General features: G+C 36.6%; 1 protein-coding gene across 5 annotated transcripts in view; it reads right to left on the bottom strand.

Moving 5' to 3' along the window:
* PPHLN1 (periphilin 1) overlaps window positions 1-15,127 on the bottom strand; it is a 64,146-nt gene that overhangs the window by 17,669 nt on the left and 31,350 nt on the right. For 3 of the 5 annotated variants that reach the window (XM_082279548.1, XM_082279549.1, XM_082279547.1), the window contains exons 8-9: window positions 13,096-13,215; window positions 10,445-10,585 (exon numbers count right to left, since the gene is read on the bottom strand). In XM_082279548.1, coding sequence (XP_082135674.1) covers window positions 10,445-10,585; window positions 13,096-13,215 — 261 coding nt within the window. The remainder of the gene's footprint in view (window positions 1-10,444; window positions 10,586-13,095; window positions 13,216-15,127) is intronic. The other 2 variants (XM_082279551.1, XM_082279550.1) reach the window with 1 other exon arrangement.

A 15,127-nucleotide genomic window follows, 5' to 3' on the forward strand; every position in this document is an offset into this window, starting at 1 on the left:
AAGTCTGCAGTGGTACAGGTTGGTTTTGACAGCAGCATTTGCTTAAGGGGACTTCTTGATGTCTAATGGGATGCAATCATAATATAGTCTCAACTGGAACTCATACAGTTTCTGTTACTGACTATTTTCATAAAGCTTGTAACAACTAATCATCTTGGTTTATGCCTAAATTGAATTTAGCTGAAATCAAACAATAGAGTGGAAAGATACACAGCACAGATACTCTACAATTGCACAAGATAGTTTCTCCAGGAACCCAAGTGAAGAAGAAACATAATAAAATGGGCAAATTTCCAGCTGAAGATGATCACTGAAAAGCTTGTGTCAGCATATCCTAATCTATTCATGATTTTGCGTTTAAAAATGCTTATGTGGAGTTTTTTTTTATTTAGGTAGCACGTGACCAAAAAAGTTTATGTATAAATTATTTACTATACTAAGGTGGTGAACAGCTTGTGAGGTGTAATTATGGTCAAGTAAGCACAAACAGTACTCACGTAAGGAGAACATTTCATGTTGTAATGAAACCAAGTATTTAAGCTATCTGAAGTCAGGAGAAGAGGAAAGATTGCTAATAAACAAATTAAAACTTGGAGAAACAGTATCAAACCCATCTATTAAAGGTTACTGTTGTCATTCAGAGCTTGAAGTCCAATAGTTCAGAAAATTAACGTATGAACAGTTCTTCTCAAGAAGCATGAGAAGGTAAAGAACCACAAACAACCCACGACCCACTCGATTTTGTCAGTATTCACTTTCTGTGTTTCTTTCAAGTCAGGCTGACTCTATGAGCGACTCTATTAGCCTCTCCAAGTCAAAGTACCAAGGTAAAACAGGCACACCATAAACTTTGTCCTGTGGGGAAATCTTGGCCCTTGTTTTTCTGCCCTATTTTGTGAAGCATGCCATTGTGATAGCCATACTAGAGTATGTCCAGACAACCACTGAAGACTCAAGTCACAACACCAATGCAAACAAGAGTCAAACAAAACAGGAAAGTGATCCTTTGTGGGTCAGCAATAAATGGTGATGTGCATTAGTCATTTATACCCCAAGATAAATATCTAATGGCCTCATAATCTTAACTTAAAGAAGCAGCACATGCATAAGCAACTTATGCAACTGTAGATTTCTTCCCCATATAACTTAGGAAATTAAACTTCAGAAAAATTCTCAGTTCTGATGCCTTTTAGAACTATAAGATTACCCAGTATTGTAAAGGTTAGAGAAAATGAATAGGTATAATTTACCCATCTTTACAACATATTGAGTTTAACCTACTCAATTAAACAACTGCCAAAAGAAAGAAGACATCAGGCTAGGTGAGACACTGAGATACAGCATATAAATTTAAGAACCAGGTGACAAACACAACCTGTCACCAAAATGTCTTTGGTCACAGATGATCCTATATTTATACATGAGTCAGTGTTGTATATAAATCAGATTACAAATGGATTAGAAGATTAAACTACAAGCACTAGGAAAACTGTCATCTACAAAACAAGCTTCTGTTGTAGAAAAGGTCTGTAAAAGACACACAAAACCCCACAAAACTGTAGATTCACACTTCAGCAGATTTTCCCTACCTACAGATTTTGTGTGTGACACTCTTCTGTTGCAGTCTATTTCAACCTCCTGAGGCCTGAAAGTACTTGTCAGGGCAGGAGAAATGGAAACCTGCTTCCATGCCAAACATCAAGTCCTTCCTGTCACCTACCTTCCTGCCACTACATCTCATTTGCCACTTTCCATGGGTTTTCACATGTTTGCTCAGTTACCACCATCCCATCATTGCATATGGTTCTATGAAACTTTTCCTTATGACACTGTTCCCTGTTTGGCCTATATACATCTTGTGTTAAGCACCACTCGGACTCCTGTCTTTCAGAAGATCAATGCTCAGACTGTATCAGGGGTACTGATAGAGCTGATGCATAATCAGAGTGCAGGGGTAGAGATGCTAGACAGTAGTTCTTTGAGCTTGGACTATTTCTGAGGGAATTTAAATTTCTGGATCTAGTTACCAGGTATATGGGACTGATTTTGCTCTTAGTCTGTTTCAATGCAGGAAGCAGCAAGTTTCCCTAGTTACAATGCTGAAGAGACAGTAGGTTGTAAGAATAAAAAATACTTAAAATTTTAATCTTTGGTGCAGTGAGCCTACTAAGAGATAATTTTATCTTTAATCCTTAAAAGAGTTAAAAAAAAAACCACCATTGCTAACCTACTTCTTAAATCCACCAATGCCCTTCTGTTAAAGCAAGAATAAGATGGAGACGAAGTTGGAGAGAAGCATTTTTCTATCCTCTGAATTAAATCCAAGTTATTAAAACCAACAACAAAACCCCACCACCAAAAAAAACCCAAAAAAAACCAACAAACCCAACAAACAAACAAAAAACCCCAACCCACAGAAACTACTGCCTTTATCAAGGCTCAGACGATTCATCATTTCTGGTTTTATCCTTCAGCATTCCCAGGAGGTTTGCCAGTGTCAATTCTGCTTATCCTTCCAAGGATCTCAACTTCTGACAGTTTTTTCAGTAGGCAATTTCTCAAAATTAATTCCTAATTATATATCATGGCCCACACAGTTTTAGTGAGTTTCTTCTCTTCCCAACACCTTTTCCAATCCTGTTGACACTCATCATCTCTTGAAACTAATCTTTCTTCTTTCCAGCCCACTCACTATTATAGTTTCCAAGTCTTCTTTCATCCTGTTTTTGTTCTTCTGGTTTCTCACAACAGAACCAGAAATTTTAAGTTAAACAATCACCACCAGCTTTTGATTGAAAAAATGCTATTAAATTAATAACTCCTTAGATTTTCACTCTATCTGACCAAGAAGTCAATCTTGTCTTTTTCACATGTCCTTTGGTTTCAGCGAAGTCCAGCAATTTCATCAAGTACCTAACTACTAACCCTCTCTCATTTAAGTCTTCCAGAGATCTGCCACCAAATTGTAACACCTGTAAACAATGCCCTTTAAGAATGTCCGTAAGCAAACAATCCTCTGAGCTCTTGCAGTCGGCAGTGCTGCTTGATCGCATAATGAAGTGTGGGGTATGCCCAGCCACTGCCTTGGACGGACATCTGCTGAGATAAGGAGAGTGCTTAATCTCCCAGCAGAACTCCCCTGGAAAGGGAGCCACTTTTCAGTTATGGTGAGAAGAAGACAAACCCAGAATGCTCTCGGAGACCCTATGCAGATCCTTTGTAACCCACTGGCCTTTACCTTCGGACACCCACCTCCTGTATCCCTATAAAGCGAGCCCCCTGCCCCTGTGAGGGCAGAGAGAGAGCCCGCCCCTGGCTCCCCTTCGCCGGACCAATAAAGCTGCCTCGTGCGGAACAGCCACACGAGCCCTCCCTGCTCTGGCCTGGAGGCTGCCCTGCAGAGCTGAGCTGAAGCCACAAGCAGACAATCACTAAAGAGCTGACAGCCTCTGCAAGGGCCCTCCCAGCCAGCAGCTGAGGGAAGACACCGGGCCCCGGGAAGGCGATTCCTTTTGGGACCATCTCTCCAGACTGGTCACAGCTTCCTCAGTCAGAGCTACTGACCCCTCACCAGCTGCCATAATGAAGTGCCACTACATCAAAAACTCTACATTTGTCAATGGGCTGAATACCCAGCATTTGGCAACTTCAAAATAATGTGATCAGCACAGGTCTAAAACTGTTTATATTAAAAAACATAAGGCAAACATGATCTTCAATAGATAGTGGTGAAAGCTAAAGGTGAGTTACATCTAATTCAAACCTCTCTAAGAAATACCCTACTGTTCCTGGATAAATGCATACATTTCTGGTATTAAATTCTCTTTAAAGTATCTCCCTATAAGCATGCATATTAAACAACTAGCACTTTTTATCAGCTTCCCAATGAAAAAAGCTGCTGGCAAAAATCTGAAATGTGGTAATATATTTTCTTATTAAACCATACCTTCAGGTGCTGAGTACAATGAGTTGCACTGCTTTTGCATATGCAGCAGTTTGTAATTATGAACACAGCAGTGCACACCAAATAACCCATTCGTGTCCACAGAAAGGGAATAGAACACAGCTGAACAAATGGAAAGCGAAGGATTACACAAGAGGAAAGTAGCTAAAGTTTTCATGTCCATTTACAAGTATCCTGCTTTAAACAAATGTATTTGTAAGGAGAATAAAAGAGACGATGAAGAAACTGACCAAAAGCTTTTATGTTCCCCATCTTGTAGTTTCATAAATATGAAAACACGAATTTCTAACAAATAGGTCATATTTGCAAAATTGAAAGACCCCAGCACAAAAAAAATACTTCAGGCAAGTGTGAAATATGAAGATCGAATAAGCATAACAATGTGACTGATTTGATTTTGTAATGGTAAAAAGGAAGTCTAGAATAAATACTAAAAGATAGAGAAATTAGCAGGTCAGAATTAATATGAAAGAAAATGTGTCTAAGAACATGTAGAAAGAAATAAATCACTTGACGTTAGATGTAAGGAGAGGGATACTGATACAAGGAAACTAATAAACCACAAAAGGATGAAAGAAGATCATAGGCAGATGATATAATTAAGTAAAAGAGTTATCATCAATTTTTCTGAGAAGCTTAAGGCAAAATAACAAAACCTGACACAAATGTTTTCTTGATTAGGAAAAAATAAATTAACACACTTAATTACATTTAAGTAAAATAAACATAAGCTCAGAGGAGGCATGATACATACTATGCTACCAACCAAATTAGACTGATGATCATGAGCCCATCATTACGGCCTTGTCACTGGATATTAAGCACAGAAGGTTTGAAGGACAACAGCAAAGCAAGGAGGGAGAGAAAATCTACAGATTCCCGATCTTTTACCCTCATCTAGCCTGTTACTCTTGCCTCGTCTACTCCTGTCAGAAACAAAGCATGTCTGACCTCATCCACAATCAGAAATAATCCTTTAATGTGTTTTTAGCTACTGTTCCAGTTCCTTCAGCTTCGCTTAGCTCACCTACTTCTTAACTTATATTTTAATTAGGGGATTTTTTTCTAACCTAGATAATTTTGCCTGAAATGAGCAACAGCACAAGCAGACCAACAAGCTAATCTAAGGAAATAGTAACCAGTTTCCCTGGCTCAGCTGAAGTGAGCTTTTCAAAAGAAAAGGTACATCCAAGGCCAGCCCTGACGTCCTCCTTCATTCCGTCCTGGATTCCCATTACTCCAATTTATTAATTTACTTATTTTACTACAACTGCTAAAACTTAAGATACTTGATCTGTCACATCCAAGACTTAGAAAACTTTTCCAATATAAATACCATGAGCTTATCCCTAGCCAAGATGCAGAAGCTTCATATTTACATCCTCTTTCACCTTTATACTGTTGAAGAACTGTAAAATAGTTTTGCTTGAAGCAAAACAAAACTAGCAAAGGAAGCAGGAGGGGTTGGGGGCCGGAAGGAAGTCATACAGCAAACTCCCATGCACTAAACAAACTACAGCTATTTTATTATGACAGAAATGCATGTATAATTTTGTTTGTGTTTTGTTGGTATTAAAACCAAAATTTTTTTAACAAAGTCCTTTCAATGTAAAGTATCACTTTGTGAGAGATCAGTCTTCTCTCAGAGCAGTACCTCCAGAGAACAGAGTCCCATTAACAAGTGTTAGGTACACACAAAGACAATTCAGCTGTTGCTATATAGATCTTACCAGAACAGCAGCTAGGACAAAGAAGGGGAACAAGAAACATTTCTTCTCAAACTACACACACACAGTAACTGCTAAAACCTGTTTTTCTTACTTAATTGTAACTTCTAGGTCAGAGAATTCTAAAAAGAAAAAGTAGTTAGACAGCAGATTTGGAAACAGAATTTGGACAGCCTGTTGACTCAGCCACACCTCCATTTTTCCTTCTTTCTATGCACCATAGCTATGAAGTTTCAAACACAAGCTTTAGAAACATCTCTAATTTTAAGCATCTTCCAGCAAGAAGACTGTCCCATTAGGGTAATAGTTCATTAATACTACTGAGGACTCTTAACAAGCAATACTTATTTAGAACATCAACTAATCAGTTAGAACAGCAATTAATCTAAATGTTTAAACATTAAAAAAATATTGTTCTGCTGAACACTTAAAAACATTGGTGAACTGAAAGCATACAGTCGGCCAATGATTCCATTAAGAATAAAAAAGCATGCACGAATGTATTAATTCCTGGGCTTAATTAATTCCTAGATGCCAGAACTCTGTGGTACTGAGGGTTCAGTGTCAAATCTCATTCAGAAACTCAGAGGTTTATTTTTTGCCAGAATCAAGGAGGGTACTTGGTAAAATTGTCATTTGGTAAAATTTGTCTTCAGAAAAGAATAGATTTTCAGAGGTAATCCATGTCACTCCAACTTGAATATGCAACTTGTAAGAAACGTGGACACATAATAAGGGACTAATTAACACAGTGTTGCAGACTCGATGTCTAGACAAGATAAGACATTTCAAGAATCCCTGCTACTCATGCTCATGAAGGAAGAACAAAGAGATAGCCTTTTGTGCAACACTGATGCTGAATAGCTCCAATTATGAATTTAACACCAGGGACATATTTGTCATCACTTCCAAAAAAACCACCACACTTCAGCACATTACATGCTAAAAGCATAAGCTGATCCTTAACCATATAAAACCAGAAACTAAACAACTCCAAAAATAATACCTTAATGCATAATGCATGCTATTAAATGCAAAAATATTTTAAAAGTGCATGAAATGGTTACATTAGGAAACTACAGACATTCATTGATCTTGACATGCAGATGGCAAAACACACTGCTATGCTGTTTTCAAGTAACCAGACCAATCTTTTAAGCATCACTTTAATGGGGTTCTACTTCATCATGCTCAGACAAATGTTCAGACAACATTTAATACCTTATTTCAAAATTGTAAGAGTAAAGAAAAGAGGAAAATGCATGTTCAAAGGTCTAAGGAAACACCTAACTTCAAAAAAACCCAACCAATCAAAAAACATCCCAACCCAGAAAGCTAATTATCTCACAATTTTATTTTTTAAAAACTCTCCAAAGCTTTTTATTACAGACAGAACATTAAAAAACACATCATGGGATATATTAAAATAAGAGATACACATTAACGCTGCAGAATTTCCATTCAGTGCAGAAGTACAAAGACTGAAAAAAGACTCTGCACCTGGATAGAAGGGAATAGTTTCCACAGTACCTGCCACGCAAAAGTTCCAGGAAAAAACCTTAGTCTTCCAACCACAAAGTGGCAGAGCCAGAGGGTTCTAGGAAATCAACCCTTCCCCGAGAGCAGCAGAGCCCAGTCCCAGTGGAGCGGGTTCCAAAAGCAGGGGACCACACCAAGGAGCTGGGACTCTGCAGTTCAAGAATGGAGACAGGAAGCTGTCAAGAGAAGCAGCGAGCAGAAACCATGTCCTTGTTGGAAAGAAACCATGTTCTGGAATGTGAAGGCAGCTGAGCTCAAGACACAGAGCAGTGAAACACTGAAACAGGCTGTCCAGGGAAACAGCAGAGCCTCCTTCACTGGAAATATGCAGGGCTCAGTTTGATAGAGCCCTGAATGACCTGATCTAAGGCCCTGTTTCACAGAGATTTGCTCAGGTAAGTCCCATGCAACCTAGATGTTTCCACAATAATGTCACTATGCCTGCTCTTTCACAGACGAGACCAAAATGCCCAGGATCTGCAGTCCCAGTTCAGGAATGTTTTCAAGCATCTGTGCATCTGCAACCATATCCTTCCTTTCCCAGTAATACTGGCACACTTCAAATGAAATACATACTTCAAAGTTTTTCTAGTTTGGGAGTGACACAGATAATTCTTGGCTCTGTTTAAACAGTGTCTGGATTTTTCCAAGCCTTTACCCATGAGGAGAACTTCTGGTTTCCTCTCTTTATGTCAGCTTCAGTTAATATTTGCAAAGCAACTGCAGATTCCTAAAAGATAGTCACTATATAGCAAACAGCAACTAGCCCTTGCTTTGACACATTTTGCCCTGTCATCATCAGCACACAAATAACTTAATTTTTCTTCAAATGACATGATTTTACAAATAAATTTATCAAATAAATAATATCCAAATAATTTCTTGATGAGCCAGGGTGATCATTTACAATCATGCTTCATTTAAAATTCTGCAATTGGCAACTGTGTTACTGTACCTTAGAGAAAAGGCAGAGGCAACTTTACAATAGAGTGGTATGAGCGATACATGAGATACTGAGATGGACTAATTTAAAACAGAACACCTGCATGAATATTTCATTCAAATGCTCAAGGGATATTTTTGCTTGTTTTTCTTAAGAGAAATAACAGACTATATCACAAGCTGCCACCTCCCTCCTGCCCAGGGCATCAGACTGCCTGTTTCTCTGCTGCACAGCAATGGATTTGCACATTGCAGCACCATGCATGTTCTGTCAGCACAGCTTTTTGCCTCTGGGTTTTCCTGAAATAGTACCATCCTATGAAGTAAAAGTACATATTTGGAAAATTTTGCTCCTTTTCCTGGTTAGAGCTTTGGAGACAAATGGATATGGAGAGGGCAAAGCAAAGAAGGCTTTACCAGGAGTCTGGAACAGCCAAGAAATACTTGGCAATCAGGTTGAGAATAAATACGAACCAAAAAGGAAACATCACTACATCTGGTGCTCCAAGAGAAAGAAAAATTTAGGAGACAGAAGAGGTTCAATGGGTCAAACTCAGTTCCTCAAACACTAGCTGGGCCCCCACCAATTCTTTAACACATACCCAGTGGCACATGCCCTGACTTCATTTCTTATTTATTTTAAATACCTTAATAGCTGTCCAGTGCATACTGAAAAAACAACCTTTTGAAAATCTTGCTTTGCAGAAAAATTACAGCTTCACCATTCTTGCAGCGTAAGTCTTCGCAATAAGCATTTTATTTTAGTAATCCTTCCACAAAATTACATTCCAGAAATACTACATTAAACACTTGAATGAGATTTACCTGAAAATAAGTCCACAGAACCAAATAATTTTTCTGCTATTACTTGCGTCTTCAAGACAAATAATCAGAACTAAATTATGAAAAAGCTTTCTTATAAATGTACTAGCTTACCGCTCCCTTTAAAGATTTAAATGTGAAAATAAATTTACTTTCAGATGCTAAGAACTCAAAGTAAACAAAATAGCATACAAATTTCTATAGAGAGACTGCTTCCATATACAGTAGGAAGATTCACAGTATTTCATTACGATGATTCATTATGATATTCATGATGATTATGAAAATCATCTGGTCTATCACAACATTTTTTTAAAAATAAAAAAATTTAATTGCCAATCGAGAAGTTAATTTTAAATATTTATGTGAAAAAAATACAGATCATTTTCCAGTCTTAATTTTCAATGATTAAATAAATATCTTGGCTAACTCTTAACAAATTCACAGTACCTGGTTTATAAGAAAATAAGCATCTTGTTCAGTTGAGAAAATAATTCTAGCATCATCCTAGAATCTTATTTAAATTCTGCAGAAGCTGACAGCTTCAATATTCAAACCAACAACAGGAGAAACTGGTTCTGCAAAATTCAAATCTAAGTTATTCCTCAGGCTTTTCTGAACTAAGCTCCTAAAAGTATTCCATTTTACAGAACATAATCTAGATTTCCCTAGAATTAAGTGCAAACTCTACCAAACACAATAGCATTAGGTCATATGGAAAACAATATTTAGGTTTTTTGACCAAATTTTCATCTGTTTTCATTAAAACCCTGTCTTTAGGGCTTAGGGAAATTTAATCAATCATAGATTCACCAGCATCAGGCGAACCTGCTATTTTTTAAAAATCTGTTTCTAGCCTGTGCATTTCTTTTCAGTCTGTCATTTCTAAAAAGCCCTAAGTTTATGCATTTGGTACTAGCTCTTTTAGGCTGTACATAACCCTGTGATCAGACACACGGGGATAAATCAACTGCATCATGGCTCTCATAGTTACAGCATGCTCTGGTAAACTCCATCCCAGCACACACAGAAAGCCATGCCCACCATGAACATGATTATGCGAAGTCAATATTAATAGAAGGAAAAAAAAACCAAAAAACAATTGAGTAAAAAGCTGTTTTTCAAGTGTCAGTAAAAAGGAACAGTGTTGCAGCTCAGGAAATGGCCTCACAGGCAACAGAACAAAGGCCACTAGAATTATGAGACAGTCATTGTCTTAGCTTGCAAAACAGCAGTTGTTGCACGTAAGTTGCAGAAAACTACCATTAATTTCCATGTGCAGATAAATGCCATGTTCTTCAGAATTAAACTGTTGGAGATGTTATCACATCATCTTGAAAAATCAAATTACATTCCTACTACACTCCAAGGAAGAGGAAAAAATAAATCAAGGTAATTTTAGCAGAGCAAACCATTACTGTATTAGTGACAAAATGCCAAGAAGACTCACCTGTTCAATCTCCTTTGTCTTAGTTGCAATTGCTTTTGAACGACCAAGAAGCTGGCTGTCCTCGTATAATTCTGTACTATCTGTTAGATTTGCTTCTGTTTCCTCTGTTTGTTTGATGTATAATGGAGCTGAAGATCCAGCCTTAAAAAAATCCAAACAATAAATTCAGTTTTGAGAGAAAAATAAAAAACCTCATTGTGAGGAAAAAAACCCAAAAGCCCAAATACAGTCATCAGTTAAGATATGAATCTGCTCATCGAGACTATTAGTGAAGTATTATTGCTACAATCTTAACAGATACAGAAATACGAATTTTACACATGTAGATAACATGGCATGACAAAACCCTGTGACACAGCCTTAACTGTGTAAAGGTAATGATGTCAGATAACCTTTACCTGCCCATCCACTGAGAAGAAATTTGTGTGTGGTATTTATAACACCAGAAAGCAAGAAAAATCCACAATGAAAATGTGACTTGCCTTCTGGGAAAGGATAAAAGTAACAAAATCAAGGGTACATAAGCATCAACAACAAAAAAATGCTGTCAGGAAGAACTCTTGAAGCATTCAGGGCCACAGTTCTATTATTAAAGGAGCTACGATAACTATTGTATAACAAAAGCAAACGTGTGATTAGAGGATTTATAGTAACATGAAAAATCACACTGAAGTACTGAAATTGTATAAACTTCCCTCTAAAACAGAAATCAAGACAGTATTCCTACTCCAATGAAAACAGACCCCAACTCCAAGAAGTTTATATAGAAGATGTAGTAATTTCCTTTTACAGCATTATTTAAATCCAGTATTATGGAAGAGATTTATAATTTTTTTTTTTTTAATAGGATTTGAAAATTGAAGATGATGACTAAAACTAGTTTCTATTATTCAAAAATAGAGGTGAAGAATCTTAAGACTTAACTAACATAACAGAGAAAAGCATTAGACAGAAAAAGGAAGTAAAAAGCTTAAGTGGTCCTGTGAACATATGCTCAAACCTTAGCAGGAACACAAAGCATTAAGATTGCATCCCAAATCCTGCAACCCCAGTAAGTAACAAAATGCCTGAGAGTGAGTGAAGGCTATTAAAAAGTCCAGTGCAACATGAAGTTCAACTATTAAGCATTATATAAGATAAACAGGAAAAAGTTAAGAACTCTTGCAATTCCTACATGACAGCCTACTAATCAAGGTGAGAAGTCCTTTTTTCCGAGACTCAGAATGAGACGCCTTACTCCCTTCATTAGCATTTCTACAGCCCAATTTCTTAGTCAATAAACCATCTCAGACTGCACCATAATCAACTGCAATTGCTTCACTTTGATTCTTTATTTTTAATCTTTCTGCCACTGCAATTTTCTCTAAGGCACGGAGGAAGCTTTAAACAACTCTTCTCCATGTAGCCCACTCTGTTCTTTCCTCCCATGCATTACCTTCCCCTCATCAAGAACCAGTGATATTTCTCTGCTGAACCTCTCAGAAATGTCCATGCATATGTTTCTCCTTCATATGGTATTCATCCTTGGATCAGCTGTTGCTTTTTCTTCACTCTAACACTTACTTCCACATTTTTCTTTTTTTTAATTGCTTTTTCCAGCTTATGTATCTAACTAGATCTTCCTGACTACTATTGAGGAGCTGCTCATGCATGCACCCATTACATCAATGGACAGGACTTGAAAGTTCATAAATATGAATTCGGTGACTTTATTTCTCTGACCTAGCCCTTATGTTCTACAAGTGGAAATGTGATGCTTCCCAAGACACTTTCATTTTCCCTAAAATTATTTACAAACAAATAAAAAAAAAAAAATCAAACCCATTAATTGCAAAGGTTAAGACATGACTTTGTGAAGTAGATACTATTTTGGCTTTTTTAAGAATGCCTCTAAAGTTGAAGCAAAGTGAAAGTTAAAGAGAAAATTATCACAGAATTAAAACAAATTATTTTAGATTACATAATATTTGGGTTGTTTTAAATGACAAATACATTTTCCACTAACATAAGAGAACCCAAAAAAGACCTCCTATCCAAGAGCAGCATAACAAATGACTGAGAAGAGCTATAATCACACTTCAATGTAGCCAGGGGTAAAAGACAAGGAGGGATGAAAACAAAAGGGAATAAACTGGCGAATAATTAATGTTGATTAATAATGAAATAAAGACTCTGGGGCAAATGGAGGACTGCTTTCTGAAAAAGAATATGTGACATGGTAGGCTCTCATGGATTGAAACAGAACTCAACAAACAAGAGTTTCTCTCCCAAGTGTTAGGTTTTCCAGGTACACTCATGTTTTGATCCGGAAGTCCCCTACTAATTTTAAGGAGTTCAGTAGGCATACAGACCTACACTACTACAAGAGCTCTTTGGAGAATGCTTGGGAGAGCTGAAACTTCATTGTGTCAGTTGTAGCTCAACATCAATTCAAATTATACTCAAAACGTACTGTGGTTTTGTGTATTTTTTCAAAATAAATAAATCGCGAGGTTTTAGTCTCCCTCTCACTCCCTTCCAACAAATATTTAATAGCATAGGCAGAAAAATTCAGGATTAAGTTACAAAATGTGCTTTTATGACAAGTACAGAAAAACAAGATCCTATTGTTGTAACACTTTAAAATAAGTGGATTAATAATCCTATCTTACATCATACTCTGTTATTTCAGGTAAATTGCTTTCCTCGGCCTTCTCTGACTTTTCAGCTGCCCACTTGCTCGCAGCTTCTGCAAGTTCCTTTTCTGATAGTCTGTTGCTCTTCTCCAAGGCCTGTACAAAAATATTATAGTCAAGGTTTAACAAGAAATACATATGGCAAGACTCTTCAAAATTAAAAAAAAGTTATTCAGATCCCTAAAACATTTTAAAATAGGAAATAAGAAAGTTGAAATTATTTCATTTGCTGTCCAATTTCTTTAAAAAGAAAAGTGGGTGGGGAGAGAGCAGATAATAAAGAAACAAGGGAGGAGAAAAACAGATAAATCAATGAAGTTCAGTGGACTGCTACAAAAACACTATACTTTCAGAACAAGATTTATTAAATTCACAGGTCAGAGATAACAGAAAAATTATTTGAGACCTGTCGGGCCCTGAAAGAAATCAGATACAAGAGTGGAGTGAACTAATAATTCAATGTGATTTTCAGGCATAAATGGTTGTAAAAAATTTAAAATAAACTAATACATGCTCAGTAGGGTATAAAACCTGAGCTAATTAGGGACAAAAAAATATTTTATACAAACTTTAAGTGATCAGAGATGGTTCCATTTAAATTCATTATTTTTTATTTGGGGGAATGCTAAACATTTATAATAGAGTCAGTCATGGCTTTATGTTCTTTTAATCTACCTTTTCAAATGGAAATTCTCACATAAATAATATTTAAAAATTGATTTCTCTCTAAGAATACTATTTGGCTTTTACTATCAGAGCAGCAAACAGACAATGACAAACACCAGTTTAGGAATAGCTAGCTTTATAAATCTTCTTACCACTACGTGGATACTTAATTTAAATCAACTGTATGTAGAGAAGCACCCAAAGAATCTATATCACTCTAGCATTAAAAATTGCAACACTAAGATGGGTGTCTAAAAAAGAGATACAAAAAGCCTACTGCCTGAAAAAGGCCATAACAATTCTACCCAGTGCCTATTCCATCTTAGCAAACAGGTAGACAAAAAAACCAATCAAACAAAAACCCAAACGAAAGAAACCAACACTCCACCTCTTATCATTAGTTCATTCTAAGCTACATAAATGGCCAGTATCAAGACTCCTTTGTCTTCACTTCTTTTGTGCTTACCTCAAGCAAAGTATTATCCAAATATCTCTGTACTGTAGTATGGCATAAATACACAACTCATAGAACCCTTCCAGGATTCTGTGTCATAAAGACACCACCTTTATCTGAATCCAGAAGAGAAGTGCAACAAAATGTTCCAATAGGAATCCCTGTTTTCTATAACTGCAAATTACAGAATTACAACCAGTGAAGTCAGGAGGTGACAAAGTTCAATATGCAGGGTATGAAGAGGGCTCTTAAAAGCAAGCAGTAATATAATTCATAGAAAATCTCACATGATCTGCTAAATTTCCAGAAGCCATAAAAGAAATTAACCATTCTAATATCTATTGGAATACAGAAAAAAAATCTGTTTAATTTAATCTCACTGAATTTAATTCTATAGGTTGAATGTTGATAAATACGTATTAAATCCTGAGTGAATTTTATGGAATAAAGTAATGGTATTTCCACAGGTACACTTCAACTGAAGAGAAAGAACAGGAACATATTTTTCAGTTGAAAACAGCAGCAGCTATTTAGGCCGCAAACATGCAAGAAGCAACCAACCTAATATATCTCATAAAAAACCTTAACTGCCCCCCTTCCCCACTCTCTGACTCAAAATAGAAGTCACTTCTTTTGGTATTTTTTTAATCTCATGAATAACATAGAAAAGCAAAAGCCTATCACTGCTCAGAAGCTTCCCCTGTCTCACACATCTGCCTTTCACTCTAACTATGTTGGATACATCCTCCAAGGCTTACAGTCCATACAGCTATTAAAGAAAAACACAGAAGATTTCATGCCATAGACAAACACGTGGCTAAGATCAGGTAACATCAACATGTATTAATTCACATGCCTGAATATGCAAAAAATAATTATAAGGTAGAT

Source organism: Coloeus monedula (genome assembly GCF_965178545.1).
Source record: "Coloeus monedula genome assembly, chromosome: 4".
Lineage (NCBI taxonomy): Eukaryota > Metazoa > Chordata > Aves > Passeriformes > Corvidae > Coloeus > Coloeus monedula.